Here is a 20,679-nt window from a genome sequence, read left to right as displayed (position 1 = left end):
GTTTGTACAATGATGAAAAATTTAAAAAGAAAGCTAAGTCTGAATGTGGGAACTGGCTGTAGGCCAGGGTTGCCTTTTTTTTCTACATTCCAGTTGACAATAATGAAGAGATCTTTCCTACGTCAGGACTTGATGAGTAATGAACTCAGACCAAGCCCCCAGCCTGAGAAGCCACAGAATGACGTTAACATTGTTTAACTCCATGCTTTTCAAGGGAGCAAGAAGAGAAGGAAATCACTGGAAAATCGAGATGCAGATGCTCCTGGAAGGTGGTAACTTTAAAGAATTGTTGGCAATCAGTGCATCTTAAAGAGTATTAGAACCCTTATATAATTTCAACTCTAGAGGAAAGATTGCTGCAGATCTGCAGCCAAGGAATGGCCCTCACTCAACAGCTTATTTTTCTGTACCTACTGCTCTACAGAGGTTTTAAACGGACTCTTTTGTGCCCCAAATATTCTTTTTTCAATTTTAAAAGTATTTCAGATTTCAGAAAGATGCAAAAAGAGTATAAAAATTCCCATATACCTTTCTCCTCAATTCCCTGAATGCTAACATTTTGCCATACTTACCTTAGCATTCTCTTTTTCTCTATCTTTATATTTTTTTCTAAAAATGTGAAAGGAAGTTGTACATATGATACCATTTTTCCTCTAAATACTTCAAGGTGTGTTTCCTAAAAACAGGGATATTTTCTTACATAATCACAGTACAATTTTCTTTCTCTCTCTCTTTCTTTTTTTCTTTTTTCTTTTTCTTTTTTTTTTTTTTTTTTTGTATTTTTGGTAGAGATGTGGTTTCACCACATTTCCCAGGCTGGTCTTGAACTCCTAAGCTCAGGTGATCCACCTGCCTCGGTCTCCCAAAGTGTTGGGATTACAGGCGTGAGCTTCCACACCCGGCCCACAGTACAATTTTCAAAATCAGGAAATTAACATTAATACAATACAATAGAATACAATACAATACAATGCAACACAACACAACACAATACAATACATTAACCTATAGATCTTATTCGACATTTATCCATTGTTCCACTAATATCCTTTTTAAGACTATTCTTTTAATTGTTCTGTGGCTGTGATCTTGGTGAAATACTTTCCAGCTTTTTCAGGAAGATGTAGCCATTCACCTAGCACATACAAAAAGAATTTGAACCTCATTAATTTTCGAGAAAACTAAACTGATACCTCGCTTGAGCTGTGCATGCAGACATCTTCATTCCCTGAATGAAGAGAGCCCAGTGAAGTCTCACTCCGTTCCACAAAGCCTGTGTTATTCCTCTTCTGTGCAGGTCACCTGTCTGCTGCTTCTTCCCAGTTGCTCATTAGGCTGAGGGAACCCACATCAAAAATATTCTGGAAGATGCTTTCACCTTTTTCTCACACATAGTAACAAAAATACTTTACTGTCTCAATTTGAAAGCAAGAGAGGATGCACACAGGGTTTGTAGTATTGACTATTTCTTACCAGCAGGTTATTACAAGACCCACCCATGAGACTAAGGCTATGCTGTAAAGGAGTAATTAAAGACCAAAGGGTAACAACCTGAATAAATACTCATTAGAAAAGGAGCTGTTTAAATACATTCTATTGTATCCATTCAATGTAATACATCATTCAAAAGAAGATGCAACTGTATATGTTCCAAAATAAGTCAAACCTAAATTATAGAGAGTAGTAAAGTTGTGTTGATGAAAAGAGGAATTGAGGAACCTGAGAACTGGAAACAAAGAGGCAAGGGAGACTTTTATAGTAAATCTTTTGTACCGTCTGATTTTTTTTTCACCGTGTATATGTTTTGTATTCAGAGAGGGGGAAGGAAGAAAGACAGAGAGTCATGAATAGGAGATAGAATCACGGATAGGTAGATAGATATAAAGACAAAAAGAAAAGTTTGAGGGAACAGCAGGTCCCATATTCTCCGGCTGCACTTTTAACTTTTAAAACTATCACTGTCTTTTCCACTTTCCCTGACCAACCATTTAGTTCTCTCTCGTTAGCAGGAGTCTTTTCCTCAGCTAGGTCGAGGAGACACAAACAGACTTCGTCATGAACACATCTCAGCACAACTACACACATGCATACAGTCTCAAACACACGGTTTTAGATTTGAAAGTGTGTGGAGGAAGATGGGGAGTAGGCTGAGGCAATCTAAGCGGGACCTCCCGCCTCCCCCACCGTCTCAGATCTGCACTACTCCCCTAGCCCCTCCATTCTTTGGCTCGCCTTTCCCCCTACCCCCGCTCCAGACCCTGCCCACCAGGCGACTGGACTGGCGTAAATTTCCGCCCATTTGCGTCGCCGCCTGGGGGTGCTGCTTCGTGACGTCAGGGCTGAGCTAGGGGGCGCCCACTCCTGACTGCCCGCCCCTCCCGGCCCTGCGGCCCCCGCCTGCCCTTTAAAAGAACGTGGCCTGCGCCAGCCGCGCCACACCGCGGGGACCAGGAGGCACGCTGGTTTCCCGGGGCTGCTCCATCGCGCCTTCCTCCTGCGCCTCGCTTCTCCGGTCCAGCCGCCATCTTCCTCTCCGCACAGGGGCCGGCGAGCGGGGCCATGCAGCCAGCGCTGCTTCTCAGCCTCCTGGGAGCCGTGGGGCTGGCGGGTGAGTGGGCGCGGCGGGCCGGTCAGCACCGCGGACAGCGCCAGCCTCGCTCTTCCCCGCCGCTCCCGCAGCCAGGCTGGCGGATCCCGGAGAGAGGGGGGTTGAGGGGAAGGTTTCTCTCTTGCTTCGTTTCTTCTCCTCCCTGGGTGTTTTCCTTCAACTCCTCCCACCCGTTTGACTTGGAAAAAGCTAGAGGGCTTCTTAGCCCAAACAAGGGAGCCTCATTCTTTTTGTATCTGAGTTTTCCTCTAGATAGGAAGGAAGAAAACGTGCCATACCTCCAAGGAAACCCCACATTTTGTATTCGCTTCTAAGATGTCACACTCTCTCTGCCCGTCTAGAGAGACCCTGTTGTCTGATTCTGTATCTGTTTGGCTTTTTAAAGCCAGGCGACTACGGAGAAGCAGGAATACATGTATGATGTTATTTAGTGCCTGCATAATTTCCCTTATTATTGTTATTGTCATGTAAGTATGATGAGATAAAAGTGAGTCCCATATGTATGTAAGAAATATCCCTTTTCTTAACATGTCCATATATAATGTGTGTGTGTATGTGTGCTCATGTATGTACAAGTTTAATATGTTTCTCTATTTTGTATTTCTATCTCTAGGGACAGGTAATTTCTAATTTCACACTCAAAGGAATTTTTTTTTTAACCTCTGAAAGCCTCAGCAGTCCTGAGAATATGTGCCCCTCATTTTTTAGTTATGAATGGAAACCGCAGTATTTTGACTTCTGTACTCCAGGAAAATTATTAGAGTACAAAATAACCACAAAAGTACCTTTGGAGTAGTAAAAAAAACAAAATGTCTTTGTCAATTTAGGAGGATAGAATTTTAAGTAGTAGATATTTGACTGTTTCCCTTTTTGTATGGAAGATTGTAGGATTAATCTTTCAAACTACCCTGAATCTCAAACAAATCATCTCTGAAGATCTGAAGTGTGTGTGTGTGTGTGTGCGTGTGTGTGTGTGTTGAAGTAGAGTCACCTATGGGTATTGAGATATTGAGACTATTGAGAAGTAAGTATACTAGCACCAAATTAAACTACAGGTTTTCTTCAGGTGTTTTAATGATTTAGAAAATTGTTCATATCAGGTTGAGACTCCTACCTAGAATTGAGATATTGCCATCCATGAATATGAAGCTTTTATTGGCAGCAATTACTAGATCCAAAAGGCAGAGACAAAATGAAAGCCAGTCGTAATTATATACATTCAGAATTTGCTAAAATTCTTGTCATTCTTACAAATTGTCAATAAATGTTCTCAATTTCATTAAGGAAAATCAAATGAATATTTAGAATTATTTCTGGTCAAAATACTTTCAGAAAAGAATTGCTTTGCTTGGGTGGCTGTATACCACAAAAACAGTGACATTTGTGGGAATGATTTAACTATTGTGGTACGATACTTACAGATCTCTTATGTAACAGAATATTTTAAATAAAAGTTTATATTTTAATAGCAGCTAAAATGAAGACATAATCTTTGTAAAAATTGAGCTATAATTTGTATATCATATAATCCACCCTTTTAAAGTATATAATTCAGTGGTTTTTGGTATATTTGCAGATTGTGCAACTATTACCACTATCAAATTTCAGAACATTTTCATCACCCCAGAAAGATACCACAAACCCATCGGCAAGAACCTCTCCATTCCCACCTCCCCACAGCCTCTGGCAATGAGACATGTTAGCCTTCAAGTAGAGCTGGTTATTTGCAAATTACAGGGCTGGAGGAAGCCTCAAGAAACCATCTAGCTCATTCACTTATCCTTAAGAACTTCTGAAAGGAGATGCACAACCTCCTATGGAAGCTATTGTGCACTCTAAAAATTAATATAAGGGAAGTAGTAAAATGATATCCATATTATTCTAGGTAAAATGCTTTATCTTTTTTATTTTATTTTATTTTATTGTTATTATTATTATTATTTTTAGACAGAGTCTTGCTCTGTTGGCCAGGCTAGAATGCAATGGTGCCCTCTCAGCTCACTGCAACCTCCATCTCCCAGGCTCAAGCAGTTCTCCTGCCTCAGCCTCCTGAGTAGTTGGGATTACAGGTGTGGGTCACCACACCCAGCTTTTTGTATATTCAGTAGAGATGGGGTTTCACCATGTTGGCCAGGCTGGTCTCGAACTCCTGACCTCAGGTAATCTTCCCACCTCGGATTCCCAAAGTGTTGGGATTACAGGCACAAGCCACTGCACCTGGCCGGGAAAATGATTTCTAAATTCAGAAGAGCTTGTTGAACTTATTTTACAGCTATATTTTCTATCTGGTATCAAACCTTAATAGTCTTAGATATTAATACATCAGAAGTTACTCTCAGATTTACCACATTATTTGATAATTTTTGTACCATTTGATTGCTTTACTTTTAACACGAGCACTAGGTTTTCTTTTTTTTTCTTATATCCCTGCAGACAGAGAGCATTAGGTTTTCTGTTGTGCCACCTGAATCTTACTACATACAAAAGTAAGCTGAACTACTTTAAGGATAACAACACGCCTTCGGCTATAACCTTGTTGTCACAAATTTTACTGGAAAAATACAGAAGCACCTAGATATCTCACCAAGATGTATAATGTATGTTCCAAAGCAGACCCTAGTTTTTTTTTTCCATCAAAAAGGATCTGAAGAGCCTCAGTCAGAGAAACAATGGTTTCATAAATACAAACCTAAGCTACAAGTTGTCTAGAGTAATAAAAGAAAAATCTTTCTCTGCCCCCAAATCTGGTAACTATTAATACTTTGGCAATACCAGTAGTTAATAGAAACATCTATTTTACATTTGTAAAAAAAAAAGGGGGGGGGGAAGTATTAGCAAGAAACTGCATTATCAAGAAGGCTTAGTAAAGCAGGATTTTTTTAAAAGTCATCTGATTTATTAGGGGAGTTATTCTCTCATAGTCATTTATTTCCAGAGGAAATTACAGATTTCCGGTGGAAAGAGAAAGTGCTGAAGTGGGTGTGTTCTCAAATAGCCATTTGGAGGATGAAAGAGCAGTTGAGTATATTGGACCTTGGGTACCAAAAGTGGGCCAACTGGATCTTGCCTGATAAGCATTTCAGGAAAAACTTGGGGTCCTCTTAGCTCGTTAGCTACTTCTCAAATATTTTTTAATGATTCTAATGGACTGCATAACTTGGGGCTTCCTGAAACAATTGAAGTGATCCCAGATCATCCTTTGAAAAGAAAACTTTAGTAAAGTAAATGAATAGGTGTTTTATTTCCAGGTTGAGCCCCATGATATGTAATTGATAGGGGGTGGGGAATGTTTAAAGAGACTTTCCTTGCATTCTGCAAGGAAAAGTTGTGTTGCTGCATTTGAATAGCTTTCATGTCTGATGTCTGAGAACTTGCCCCAGCTAGCTCTACTCTCTTCTCAGGGACTTAAAATAATTTTCTGCACTGAGCTTCTCCTGCTCAGCTGCCTGCTACAGGGAATGCCAGGAGAACTGTGGAGATGGACTTATATGTAAATGCTTTGGGCTGTTCTAATAGAAAGGGCTTAGAACAAAGTCAAAGTGAAAAAATAATCAAAGCAGCTTTGAGAGAGAAAAAAAATGGCACTGAAAAATTAAAATTACCTGAAGCATTTTCTAAGAAGACAACGCAACTTCAAACACTGTTGTAAGATAGGCAGAATCCCATGAAATTTTATTGAAATAAATTAAAATTTTTCTTTTAAAATATTCTTATAAACCAATGGTTAAACACCAATTTGCATATATTATGGACTTGATGCTATACTAGGAGGGTTAGATATCTGCCATGTTCTTTACATGGTTGCAAACAGTGTGGAGGAAGAGAAACACAATGTTGATATGGATGCACAAACGAGCTTGTTCAGGCAAAGGCCTTGCAGGTAAAAAATGAGGTAATTAATTATGGAAGACACCCATAACCATGTTTTTGTCAAGGAAATAAGTTTTGGGAGGATATATTTTTGGAAACAGAGATAGGGAGAGAGAGCCACAGATCTTTACCCATTTGGAGTAGGCAGAGAAGATCAAGGAGGGCATTCTTGTTTTATTAGACTTAGTTTGGTTTAAACTTTTTTTTTTCTTTTTGAGATGGAGTCTTGCCCTGTCGCCCAGGCTGGAGTGCAGTGGCATGATCTTGGCTCACTGCAACCTCCGCCTCCCAGGTTCATGCAATTCTCCTGCCTCAGCCTCCCGAGTAGCTGGGACTACAGGTGCATGCCACCATGCCTGGCTAATTTTTTGTATTTTTAGTAGAGATGGGGTTTCACCATGTTAGCCAGGATGGTCTCGATCTCCTGACCTCGTGATCCACCAGCCTTGGCCTCTCAAAGTGCTGGGATTACAGGCGTGAGCCACCGCGCCTGGCCCTAGTTTAAACTTTTAATTGAAGTAAAATATACAGAAAATTGAACAGATCATGAGTATATGCTTAATAAGCACACCTATGTAACCAGCATTGAGATTTAAAAAAGGGATATTTCTGGTACCCCAGAAGACCCCTCCTTGTCTGTGGTCTAGATTTGATTTATACCGGATCTAAAATAACATTTGTTTCCAAATATATTTAAGACATTGCCAGGGGAAAAACAACAACTAATGTGGGGTGATTTTGTGAGTTTGGGGTCACACAGCTTCCAAAACCCAACTCAAGTCATTTTCCATTCTTTTTCTCCTTGAAAGCTGTCAGTTCCATGCCAGTGGATAACGGGAACCACAATGAAGAAATGGTAAGTTGCAATGTCAATCTTAGAATCTAAACTTATATCTAGACTCTAGATTCTCCCAGTCCCTATTACACCAAACCAAACACACGCATGACATAATCTTACAAAGCCACGTTTTCATCGCTGACAGAATGTGGGCAAGGGATGCCCCTCCTGCAGTGAGCTCCTATCTCCTGTCAGGATGGTTTAGCGCCCCTGAGGATAGCTGCACCATTGGTTCAGAAACAGATGTCTATTTCCCTTCTCCAGATAATGCCTAATCAGTGCCTTCTTGCATTGTTCTGTTAGAGGTTTGGAAGATTTCATTCTGTTCCTGTAAATCTGTATCTCTGCCCTAAGAATACTGCATCAGCGCAGGTCACGTAGTCAAGCCTTCCTTGACAGCAGCTCTGGGTTGAGTAGTCTGTCATCCAGTGACACCAGCTTCTCCAACCTGCTTTCGGGTTTTCCCCCAGGTGACTCGCTGCATCATTGAGGTCCTCTCAAATGCCTTGTCGAAGTCCAGCACTCCACCCATCACCCCTGAGTGCCGCCAAGTCCTGAAGAAGAGTAAGTGTCCCGCACTGCAGGCAGATCTTTGTTGCTGCAGTGCTCTTTGTTCCTACTCCCTCCACATCACCTTCCTCTTTTTCTACAAATGGCCTGGGGGCATAATGCACTAGGAAGTGTTGATTGACTGAGCCAATATCTGGGAGACAGAAGATATGACTCCTAGTTCCTGCTTTACCACTTCGCAGCTGTGTGACTATGGGAAAGACCCTTTGTCTCTCTAGGTGTATTTCCTCAAAGTAAAATGAAGGAGTTGAACTCAATGATAGTCTTTCAGATGTCTATCCATTCTTAAATTCCTTAGTTCCATATTTTGGATTTTTAGAACGGGATTTTGGATTTTGAGAAGCAGGAATCTTAGAAAGGTGACTTTAAACTTCTGGCCTGTTTACACAACAAATTAGCTAAAATATTTTAATGCACAGCTTACCAGAATAGAAGGTACCACCAAATGGTACCAGGAGTTCCAGGCCTGAGAACTGGAAGGGTTTCAGGTAGAGGCAGTGCATTCCAGTGAGGCAGACTAATTGCTTTCTGAGTCCAGCCTGTGAAGTGTTCTCAATATGAAACCATTTCTGCCGAAAATAAAATTTGAACAGTGATATAAGCAGTACCCATTTGAAATTGACATTATGAGGTCAATTTTACAAAACTGTGCAGTCTCTATTATGCATGAAGCCAAACTGATTCAAACAAATCCGGAAAACACTGCCCTCTTCAACACTGTCCTCTGCTTTTAAACTTTTAGTCAGGCTGTAAACAGTAGATTTTATCTTATTTTTTCACCTTTAAAAATCTTTCAGGTGGGCACAGTGGCTCACGCCTGTAATCCCAGCACTTTGGGAGGCTGAGGCAGGTGGATCATCTGAGGTCAGGAGTTCAAGACCAGCCTGGCCAACATGGTGAAACCCTGTCTCTACTAAAAATGCAAATAAATAAATAAATAAACAAACAAACAAACCAGGTATGGTGGCAAGTGCCTGTAATCCCACTACTCGGGAGGCCGAGACAGGAGAATCGCTTGAACCCAGGAGGCAGAGATTGCAGTGAGCCAAGACTGCACCATTGCACTCCAGCCCAGGCAACAAGAGTAAGGCTCGGTCTAAAAAAAAAAAAAAAAGTCTCTCATTGCCACCAGCCTAGCCAACATGGTGAAACCCCATCTCTTCTAAAAATACAACAACTAGCTGGGTGTGATGGTGGGCACCTGTAATCCCAGCTACTCAGGAGGCTGAGGAAGGAGAATCACTAGAACCTGGGAAGCAGAGGTTGCAGTGAACTGAGATCACAGCATTGCACTCCAACCTGGGTGCAGCCTGGGTGGCAGAGTGAGACTCCATCAAATATAAACAAACAAAACCAAAAACAATAAAAACCACCTTTCATTGCCAGACAAGACTCTCTTGCTATAGCTACACATGAACCCTCATGCATGAAATGGTAAAAAAGCAAATAGTGATTGGCCAGAAGAGTAACCTGAGGCCGGGCGCAGTGGCCCACACCTGTAATCCCAGCACTTTGGGAGGCTGCGGCAGGCAAATCACGAGGTCAGGAGATCGAGACCATCCTGGCTAACACGGTGAAACCCTGTCTCTACTAAAAATACAAAAAATTAGCCGGGTGTGGTGACGTGCGCCTGTAGTCCCAGCTACTCAGGAGGCTGAGGCAGGAGAATCGCTTGAACCTGGGAGGCGGAGGTTGCAGTGAGATGAGATCGCCCCACTACACTCCAGCCTGGGTGACAGAGAGAGACTCTGTCTAAAGAAAAGAAGAAGAAGAGTAACCTGAATTAAGTCAATCTGCCTTTGGAGGCTTCAGGGTAACAATGGTAGCCATGGAGGCCTGAGCCTTTAGGGACCCCAGCAACAGTGGATGGAAGCTTTCCTACCACTTCCATCCCACATACCTCTTTCTGAGTTTCTTTCCAACTTCTTTTTTCCAGAAGTTACAGGAAGTGAGTAAGAGCAGAGTGGGTCACTAGGCAGAGAGTAGAGGCCGCTCCTTTTGGCAAACCCATCTTGGTATCTCCCTTTCTCTTCCTTTGTTTACTAGACCAATGCAAAAGTGAGGGGTCTGTCCTATCAGGTCACCAAAGAACCACAATTGCTTAGGAAAAGTTGCCTGTGCCTGCCTGCCAAGATCTTAGCCCTTAGATTATGGCATAGTAACTCTAGCCTCTGCTCCAGCCCTGATTATGCCCTGAGGTCTTTTGATGTCTGTTGAGAGAGGCATAGGGAAACTGGGAAAAATCAAATGACCTATGTATCTAAGGATCCTGGAGATGTTATACCCAGAGAGTGACAGAATGCTGAGATGGGGAAGGTTTAAGAGCTCCTCTGTGGTTGAGCCTTAAACACCAGCCAGGGCTAGACAGACAAATCACACAAAGGAGTAAGGCAGGACAGGAAGTGACTCACAGACTGGAGGGCACCTGCCTTTTCTGAGGGGGAGCAGATAATTCTCAGCTCTAATCCCATTATGGAGAAATACAGACTGCGTTGTCAGATCTTGGGATTTTTCAAAAGAAGTTAAAATTTTGATTTTTAAAAGACATCTCCTGGTATTTTTGTATCGCCTCTGAATTCAAATGTACTAAAACTGCTGTCTAGGTCAAACAGAATTCACCTGTGAGGTACCAGTTTGCAACTTTTATCCCATTCTAGTTTTCTCTCTCTTGTTGGTGTGTCCTAAACCGATCAGAAGACTGGAGGAGCTTTTGCCCGACTGGTTAGATGAATGCCTTTGTACAGCCTCTGTTCCACCCCACGCCCATCTCCACTCCCACTCCTACTTGCATGTCTCTGAGTCAGCATATACTCACTAAGCAAATGAGTATTTGGGGAGTAGGACAGAATCATTGTTTTATGGATTTAAGAGACCTCAGGGAACACATAGTCTAATTTCTTAACAGGTACAAGAATCTCTTTGACTCGGGTTGAGCTGGTCATCCTTACAGCATGACAGATGCATTTCCCTGTTTTTGTTTGAAAGTAAGCGTGAGCTTCACACCTTGATTTTACAGATTGACAGTGAATGTGTGCTGCTAATCACAGCCCTCTTCCAGGCTCACCTGCGGGGACTTAAAGCTAAATTTAGTAGGAAGAGTTAAGCCTCAGGCACAGGCTGCTCAGGAAGTACATATTTAATTGGGAAAAAATAAAAATACTTCTGTTCCTGACACTTAAGACTCACAAACCAGTCGGCAGTAGGAAAGGGGCCACAGTGACTCTGCCCCTGGAGGCTGAGATCTTGTCTGATCAACTCTATTTCAACCGACGCTCAGAATGACATCAGTATCTGTCTGTCTTAGTCAGCTCGGGCTGCTATGTCAAATACCATAGATTGGATGGCTTAAACAACCAACATTCATTTTTCACAGTTATAGCAGTTGGAAGTCCAAGGTCAGAGTGTCTGATGAGGGCCCACTTCCTGGCTTGTAGACGGCTGCCTTCTGTCACTGTATCCTCATCTGGTGGAGACAGAAATCATCCCTTTCTCATATCTCCTTTCTTAGGGCACTAATCCCATTGTAAGGGCTGTACCCTGATGACCTATTACCTGTCAGAGGCCCCACCTCCACATGCTGTCACATTGAGGATGAGGGCTTCAACATTTTGGAATCACACAAACATTTAGTCAATAGCACTGCCCAGAGCCACATGCTTCCCTGTGCCCATCTGGAAAGCCATGCCCCAGTGCCATACTAACCACCACTGGCTTTTAAGAGGCAAAGAGACTGATGACAGATGGGCCTTCCCTCAGATGTCTGGAAAAGGCCAGGAACATTTTCATTGCCTCATAAACATGAGAATATTATTATCGTGCCAGACTGGGCTTTAAACAGAGAGGTACGGGGAGTCCACTATTTCTTGGACATTTTTACAAAACAAGTAATTTTTTTCCATTTTGCAAATATCATTTCAAAATGACTTATCAGTGCCACCCAATAGAAATATAATGTGAGCCACAAATATAATTTCAAATTTTATAGTAGCCACATTTAAAAAGTAAAAAGAGACAGGTGGAATTAATTTCAATAATATATTTTATTTTTATCCAATTTTTTTCGATATATAATTTTATATATCTGATCTATTTGAAATATATATTATCCAATACATCCAAAATATTATTTCAACATATAATGATATAAAAATTGTTGAGATTATTTCACATTATTCTTTATTCTCAGAAGTCTGATGTGTATCTTACATATATAGCATATCTCAGATCAAACCAGCCACATTTGAAGTGCTCAGCAGCACTTGGGCATACGGTGCCTGCAGTGTAGACCCAAAGCTGTCAGTGGCCTTGGCTTCAGGCATTTTATCTGAACTCTGTGACATAGGTTGAAATCCAAGCCCTCCCAGCTAACAACTGAGAAAGTGCTAACTGCCTATCTCCTTTCCTGGGGTGCCCTTGAGTTAAGGAGGGTTTAGTAAAGGAGCTATTGATATTTGGAAAAGGTGGACAAGAACAGCATTCAATTAAAATATCAGTTATACCATGTACTCTGACTCAGGAAACACAAAGATAACTCACTGTGCTGAAGTTTCTTCCCAACATCTGAGAACATGTTGGGTACATGGAACCTGAGTGAAAAAAGAAATAGCCCTTTCCACTGATGTGTAGTTTTCTTAGGCAAGAAATGTACACCCTTATCACCAGCTACTAAGTTACAGATCACATACTGCTAGGTTGAGTCTACAGTTAATTGGATAATAAAGTCTGATATAAACTAATCATTTCAAATGTTTAAATCCTCCTTTGAATCTTGATATTTCTTATTTTGGCTAGTTAGCTATCTAGCTGGATAATTGTTAGAGCTATTCACATAATGCCAACTTTTTAACTCCTATGTGAAGAAAATATGTAAAGAATGGTCTTGGATTATACCATGCTGAGTCTCAATGTCTGCAAAAAGAAGAGGTTGGACTGGATTAGATGAATTCTAAGATGTTTTCTGCTTCTAAATTCTAATATTTCATAAATCCATATCTGGATTTCAGTTTGATCATTGGCAGTACCAATGAGAGAAGCTGGCTGGGTATTATGAAGACATAAAAATATAGACAGTTTATTACTAGATTTAAACACAGTCGAGGTGCTTTCATAGCATTTACTTTCAAAAGGAATCTGAGTAGATTCTTCATTAATTTAAATAATTATCCAAGCAATTTTCAGTGTCATCAGGATTTGTAGTGATTACTAAGGCTGGTGCTTGTCGAACCACAAGCAATTCTGAAGTTATACCTACTCTTCATTTTCATTATAGGTAGAAAAGACGTCAAAGACAAAGAAACAACTGAAAATGAAAACACAAAGTTTGAAGTAAGATTGTTAAGAGACCCAGATGATGTCTCGGAAGCCCACAGGTCCTCCAGCAGGGAGGAGGCAGGAGCCCCAGGGGAGGAGGACGCCCAAGGCCCAAGAAAGGCAGACACAGAGGAATGGGCAGAGGGAGGTGGGCACAGCCGAGAGCGAGTGGATGAGCCCCAGCGGAGCCTCTATCCCTCCAAAAGCCAAGTCTCCGAAGAAGCAAAGATAGGCCATTCTGAGAATAGCGAGAGAGAGGATGAGGAGGAGGAGGAGGAGAAGGGAGAGAACTATCAAAAAGGGGAGCAAGGGGAAGATGGCAGTGAAGAGAAACACCTTGAAGAGCCAGGAGAGACACAAAACGCTTTCCTCAATGAAAGAAACCAGGCTTCAGCTATAAAAAAAGAGGAGTTAGTGGCCAGATCTGAAACACATGCTGCCGGGCACGCTGAGGAGAAGACGCATAGCCGGGAGAAGAGTAGCCAGGAGAGTGGAGAAGAGGCAAGGAGCCAGGAGAAACACCCCCAGGAGTCTAAAGGCCAACCCCGAAGTCAGGAAGAATCTGAGGAAGGTGAGGAAGATGCCACCTCTGAGGTGGACAAACGACGCACGAGGCCCAGACACCACCACGGGAGGAGCAGGCCTGACAGGTCCTCTCAAGGAGGGAGTCTTCCTTCTGAGGAAAACAGACACTCCCTGGAGGAATCTGAGGAGTCAAACGTCGGCATGGCCAGTTTAGGGGAAAAGAGGGACCACCATTCAACCCACTACAGGGCTTCAGAGGAAGAACCCGAATATGGAGAAGAAATAAAGAGTTATCCAGGCGTCCAGGCCCCGGAGGACCTGGAGGGGGAGCGCTATAGGGACAGAGGCAGTGAGGAATACAGGGCTCCAAGACCTCAGAGTGAGGAGAGTTGGGATGAGGAGGACAAGAGAAACTACCCCAGCTTAGAGCTTGATAAGATGGCACATGCATATGGTGAAGAAAGTGAGGAAGAGAGGGGCCATGAGCGGGGAAAGGGACGCCATCACAGAGGCAGGGGAGGGGAGCCACGTGCCTATTTCATGTCTGACGCCAGAGAAGAGAAAAGGTTCTTGGGTGAAGGACACCACCAGGTCCAAGAAAGCCAGATGGACAAGGCAAGGAGGCGTCCACAAGGTGCGTGGAAAGAGCTGGACAGAAATTACCTCAACTATGGTGAGGAAGGAGCCCAAGGGAAGTGGCAGCAGCAGGGAGACCTGCAGGACACTAAAGAAAACAGGGAGGAAGCTAGGTTTCAAGGTAAACAATATGGCTCCCATCACACAGCTGAAAAGAGGAAGAGATTAGGGGAACTGTTTAACCCATACTACGACCCTCTCCAGTGGAAGAGCAGCCATTTTGAAAGAAGAGACAACATGGATGACAATTTTCTCGAGGGTGAAGAGGAAAATGAGCTGACCTTGAATGAGAAGAATTTCTTCCCAGAATACAACTATGACTGGTGGGAGAAAAAGCCCTTCTCAGAGGATGTGAACTGGGGGTATGAGAAGAGAAACCTCGCCAGGGTCCCCAAGCTGGACCTGAAAAGGCAGTATGACAGGGTGGCCCAACTGGACCAGCTCCTTCACTACAGGAAGAAGTCAGCCGAGTTTCCAGACTTTTATGATTCTGAGGAGCCGATAAGCACCCGCCAGGAGGCAGAAAATGAAAAGGACAGGGCTGACCAGACAGTCCTGACAGAGGACGAGGTACAGTGTGGGGCTTCTGTTTAAAATTACTTACTTTGGTCAATGTTAGCACATTATGTTCAAGACTATCCGATATTAATGGGGAGAAATTGGTGGGAATTAATCACTATGAAAATGGTGACCTAGTAACGGAGTGGAGGCCACCTTGGGGGTCGGTTTCCACCTACCTTTAGCCATCGTCCACATCCTTGCCCACCTCATTCGGTTGCATTGCTTCTCAACCTTGTCTGCACACTGGGGTCACCTGGAGAGCATGAAAAATTACTGTTAGAGATTCTGTCTACTTAGTGCCTGGGGTGCTGCCTGATCGTCAGAATATTTTAAAGCTTCCAGATGATTGGAGCGTTCAGCCAAGGTTGACAACTACTGTTCTGGTAACTTCCCCTTGGTCATCTGTCTGTTCATCACTCTGTCCCTGAGGGAGGGAGAGTAGGTGATAGAGAAGTTTACTTGCTTGGCTATTTAGTTTACTATCTTTATTATTTCATGCCCTACTGCCATCAGAAATTTATATCTGGGAGAGGTAACACTGTTGGAGCTGTACCTACCCAAACGATGTTTTTTTCCTAATATTGATTATGTAGGTTGTCCTTCTTAAAGTTGAATGTACATCGGGATCATGAGGGATTCCTAGCCCCCAGAGTTTCTCATTTAGTAGGTCGCAGGTGAGACCCCAGAGTCTGCATTTCTGACAAGTTCCTGGCTGATGCTACCGGTCAGGGGACCACACTTTGAGAGTTACTGATGTAGGTTGACTAATGTAGCTTCCAACATGCCTAAAATTCCCCTTTCCATTCATACTTCATCCAACTACAGCAAAATAAATTGGTTCAGGACCTCATGCCTCCACTTTTCTGTATTTTCCAGAAAAAAGAACTTGAAAACTTGGCTGCAATGGATTTGGAACTACAGAAGATAGCTGAGAAATTCAGCCAAAGGGGCTGACTGTCATTGGAGCAGAGGGCACTGTTAAGAAGCAGCCCTCACATGATCTGTTTTTCACCACTTCACTGAGAAGACACCATTTATCTACCCAAGGGCAGAAAGTAGAACTTACTATTCCTTAAATGTTTGACACAATTGGAAATGTCTTTAATTTTTGCCAGAATGCTATTGAAAATGTGAATTGCATGACTTGTAGCATATTCTTTTCTGCAAAATAGACATATTAACATGCTTGTGACAATGACTGTGCTACTGTCTTTGGAAAAATGTTTGTCTCAGTTGGAAATAATAAAAGACTCACCTGAGACCAAAAACTTCATTGTTCTCAGCTTCTTTTGGGCAAGGAGGGAGGAGTGTGACTTTTCAAATGTATTCTTAGAAGTAAGTTGCAGAAGATGGCCCTAGGATTTGTTGGGTTTGGGATGCATAATAGAATAAAAAAGCAAACCTTTTGAAGTAATGTGCAGGATATAAAGAGAAATAGATTAGAAAAAGATATCTACTCTCCCATGCTGAGAGAGATTACAGGGGCTTGAAGAACCTGTTTCAAAAACCATCATATGATATTACTTTAAAAATTCCTTTATGTAAAGAGCTCTAGAAGTAGACAGCCAAAGTTCATTTTTCAGGGCTTAGAAGAAAGCTTGGATGAGGGGAAGAATTCCGAGGTGGAAGTGAATACATCTGGCCTGTCCAGACAGATCCCTGGGTCCTCAGTTCTTGTGGGATTTCTACTCCTTAAGAAGATAGAGGTGGCTGGGCGCGGTGGCTCACACCTGTAATCCCAGCACTTTGGGAGGCTGAGGCAGGCAGATCACAAGGTCAGGAGTTTGAGACCAGCCTGGTCAACATGGTGAAACTCCATCTCTAATACAGATACAAAAAAAAAAAAAAAAAAAAAAGTCGGGCACGGTGGCGGTCCCAGCTACTTGGATTGCAGTGAGCTGAGATCAGGCATTGCACTCCAGCCTGGGTGACAGGGTGAGACTCTTTCTCAGAAAATAGAGGCTAGGCATGGTGGTTCACATTTGCAATCCCCGTACTTTGGGAGGCCAGAAGGGTGGTTTGCTTGAGCTCAGGAGTTCGAGACCAGCCTGGGCAACATGGCAAAACCACATCTCTACAAAAAATTTAAAAATTGGCCAGGCATGGTATTGTGCACCTATAGTCCCTCCCTACTCAGGAGGCCGAGGAGGGAGGATCACTTGAGCCCTGGAAGTTGAGGCTGCAGTGAGCCGAGATCGTGCCACTGGACTCCAGCCTAGGCGACAGAGTAAGGTCCTGTCTCAAAAAAAGAAAGAAAGAAAGAGAGCTCTTACTCTGCTGACTCTGTTACTAAGTAGCTCTGACTTTGGGCAAGTTACTTTTCCTCTCTGAACCTCAAGATCATCAATAAAATAAGATATTTGTCTCATTGAGTTGCTACAAGGATGATAGAGTTGATGCAAAACAGAGCAGTGCCTGGTATATATCAGTGGCAGAGGAAATGTTTGCTGCTGCTGTAAATCATTCCTGCAGCTTGTTATGACAAGACAGTTGGACAATTCCCCTTCTCCCTGTTTTTACCCGTCATTTAATTCCTCATCCTTGGTGGCTTCTTCTTGGTTGATTTCTACTGTTTTGACAGTTTGGTAAAGAGTTATTCTCTGTAAGGTGGTGCAGAGGAGAGTAAGACCTTCTCTTTACTCTCTAAAGGTTGGATAATTAAGTCTATGAAATAAACTGACAGTAGGCAGATGAACAGGAGAAAAAAACATTTTAATTACATGCATAGACCCAGAAGTCCCATAAAATATAACACTCAGAAGGGCCAGATGATTGAAGTTGTTATCGCATCCGGAACTACAGAAGAGAATAGGGGGCTTGTGGCTCCTGGGGGACACAGTTATGGGAAGGTAGCAGGAGGAATTGTATGATAAATAAAGGTTGTGTTGTTACGCAGATAAAATCTCTTAAGTAATCAAAGTGATCCAGCAGCCTTCTTTTTTTTTTAGATCTTAATGAAGTTTGATTTTGAAAATATGGCAAAAGTCTAAGGCACTTCAAACATCTAAATACATGTAGGACCAAAGTAAACGTGACACAGTATAAAGGGATCCATAAATACAGAGAACTATGCTGTATTTCTCTAGCGGCAAATAGCCAATTCCTCCTTTATCGTTAGAAAAGGAGGAATAGAAAAAACAATTCAACCTTTATCGTTAGAAACAGAGTTGTGCGATTATTAACAAAAATATGATAATATTACATGTAGTTCTTCATGTCTTTAATTAGTATGAAATACAAAATACTGTGCCAATTTCATATAATCTTTTTTTTAAAAAGTCATATTTACATCTACCTAGATAAAACCAAATGAAAATATTTTCTTTTGTAAATTTCATGCTTTTTGAGAGTTCTGTCTGGCCCAGGCTGAAGTTACTGATGATCAACTTTCTTACTTTAAAATAATAAGAGACAAAAGGAAAATCAACAAAACTGTGCTGGGATGGAGTTTTGGAAGAGCTTTCTAATGGTGCCACATTTGGTAAATGTAAATATTTGTGGAAAAATTTTAAAACATGCTGTCAATGAGAACCTGACACTTCTCTGTAGTAGTGGTCTGGGAGTGGAGAGACGGAATAGAAGGTGTACTTTTGGGTAACGTCAGCTCACAATTCCCTATGACTGTACATAACAGAGCAGAAACTCAACAGCAACACAGAGTAGGTTAGAGTGCACCCTCCGTAGAGAGAAGATGGCCAGAAAGGAGGCATGCGTGCCCAGGCTGGCAGTCTCTGCACTGCGAAAGCTTCAGCTGTTAGCCCTGGCCTTTATGCTTCTGTGTGCTGGTGAGCTCAGGCACAATACCTATACATTCAGCGTCTGTCACCCCAACAGGAATAGTTAGCAGCTTAATGGTGGCATGAAAATGGAGGGCTATTTGCATACGATCAATCAAATGAAACTCTGTGGCTTCATTCCAAGCCTAGGGGATGCCCAGTGGCTTTTGCAAAGCTGATGTAGGCATACAGAAGAACAGTGATGCCTTTGTGCCCCATTTCCAGAGTGATCGAGAGCATGGTGCTGCCATCGTTGTCCTCCAGGTGGACATTGCAGCCCAGCTGGGCCAGCAGCAGCTTGATGATCTCCATGTGCCTGTGCTTGCTGGCACAATGAGGGCCATGGAGCCCTTGTTGTCCTGGAGGTTGACCTCAGCCCCACAGGCCAGCAGACCCTACACCATGCCGATCTGCCCAGTAACTGACTGCCAGCATGAAGGCCATCTGCCCCAGCTGACTGGCTTTGGGGCTCACATCCTTTCAGCCAGAGTTCCCCAACCTGCATGTCCTCTGCTTCCACAGCCGTGAGGGCCGCCAGCATGATGAAGGTATAGTCCCTTGTTCTGGTGATCCACGTTACACATGCGGGTGTCCAACAGCAGCTTCACAATCTCAAAATTGGAGTGGGACACGCTGTAATAGAGGACTGTGTTGCCGTTTCCATCTGCCAAGTTGATGACCTAGTAGAGGACATCCAGGGAGGTAGCCTCAAAAGCAGCTCTGTAGTCTCCCAGAGTGGCTGAAATGGCTGATTTCTGACTGGACACGCAGAACCACTTGTGCTGGAGGGTGTTCAGACAGAACCTCATATCTTTGCTGGTCAAAGCTTTGGGGTCATTTATATATTTTTCAGTAAGTTGCAAGCAGACAACATCTTTTCACTTAATTTATGCCTCTCTCTGATTTTCACCTTCTCAGGTTCGCATTCTTGAAAATGAATTTCATCTTCCACCCTGGCAGACTTGAAACCTTCAATGTTAATGGCATAGTGCCCTTCGGCCATTCCCCAAGTGTCTTCAACCTCCTCTTCTTCAAGAGGATATTACTCAGTGACATCACACTCATCATCTGACTCAGAGGAATAGCTTTCATCTGTGCCGACATCATCACTTGAAGTTGTTGCATACCCTCCATTAATGCCAACAAACTGAAGATTCTTTTTCGTGCCATTTGAATCTTTGTTACTGTCTTTCTTCTTCATGATGGGCTTTTGTGTACTTTAATTGTTTGTGCGTACGGAGGCCAGCGGCCATCTGGTCGTCTGTCAGGTTCACTAGAGTCCGTGTACTTTCCTGAGCAGGGAAGGCGTCCTGGCTGCTGATTAGCTTTCCTTCTGAGATCCTCACCTCTGAGCAGCCTTCTTCCTGACGCAGATACTTTACTAATGTAGATTTCCTTTCTAGATAAATTTCCTTGTTGAAAAGGACAGCTTTTTAGAGCCATTCCTGTGTCTGCAGTTTCTCTGAATAACCAGCTCAAAATATGCCAAAGAGATATATTTTGGGGTGACACATTGTGGTCTCCTCCAGTCATATTTTGGGATGGTGTGTACTGAGCCCCAGCCATGGCAAAAATAAGACTTAAAATCACATAGGACTTTCATCCGTCAAGGAAGGCCTGGTTCTCCTCCTCTTGGCTAAGTGAAGAACTGCCTGTGCTACTTAACCAGATTCTTTTTAGATGAACCCTCTGTGACATACTTTTCCAGGAGCATTGCTGCTTCGTCATATGGGGAGCCCATCAGTGCTATAAATCTGATGGCAAATTTTTCTAAACCTGGGCACACAGGTTTCTCTCTGCCTGCAGTTTTTTTGTTTTTTTGTTTTTTTCCTGGCCCTTGGATCGTGACTGCCTGTTTGCAAAGGACAATGATTTGGGTGGGTGATGGGGGTGCGAGGAGGGGAAGGCTGCTGGAGGAGGTAGCTCTTATAGCAGACAAGGGGGGTCAGTAAATATCTATCGTACTAGTTTTCTGGGGCTGCCAT

At 42.8% G+C, this 20,679-nt stretch overlaps 1 protein-coding gene and 1 pseudogene across 1 annotated transcript; one reads left to right on the top strand and one right to left on the bottom strand.

Annotated features, from left to right (window-relative positions):
• The first annotated feature begins 2,315 nt into the window (after positions 1-2,315).
• Positions 2,316-16,186, top strand: CHGB (chromogranin B). The gene is made up of 5 exons (XM_010378920.2): positions 2,316-2,608; positions 7,288-7,334; positions 7,787-7,880; positions 13,156-14,927; positions 15,795-16,186. The coding sequence occupies exons 1-5, from the start codon at positions 2,560-2,562 to the stop codon at positions 15,870-15,872; spliced, it is 2,040 nt and encodes a 679-aa protein (XP_010377222.1). The 5' UTR covers positions 2,316-2,559; the 3' UTR covers positions 15,873-16,186.
• Positions 16,187-18,829: 2,643 nt separating this feature from the next.
• LOC104674645 lies at positions 18,830-20,435 on the bottom strand (annotated as a pseudogene).
• Positions 20,436-20,679: the final 244 nt, after the last annotated feature.

Source organism: Rhinopithecus roxellana, chromosome 13, assembly GCF_007565055.1.
Source record: "Rhinopithecus roxellana isolate Shanxi Qingling chromosome 13, ASM756505v1, whole genome shotgun sequence".
Taxonomy (NCBI): Eukaryota; Metazoa; Chordata; class Mammalia; order Primates; family Cercopithecidae; genus Rhinopithecus; species Rhinopithecus roxellana.
Note: the sequence above shows the minus strand (reverse complement) of the source record. Positions and strands in the feature narration are given on the sequence as shown.

Coding starts and splice junctions, on each gene's coding strand:
- CHGB (XM_010378920.2), top strand. CDS start 2,560: ATGCAGCCAGCGCTGCTTCTCAGCCTCCTGGGAGCCGTGGGGCTGGCG. Junction 2,609..7,287: donor GGGAGCCGTGGGGCTGGCGG/GTGAGTGGGCGC, acceptor TCTCCTTGAAAG/CTGTCAGTTCCATGCCAGTG. Junction 7,335..7,786: donor GGAACCACAATGAAGAAATG/GTAAGTTGCAAT, acceptor GTTTTCCCCCAG/GTGACTCGCTGCATCATTGA.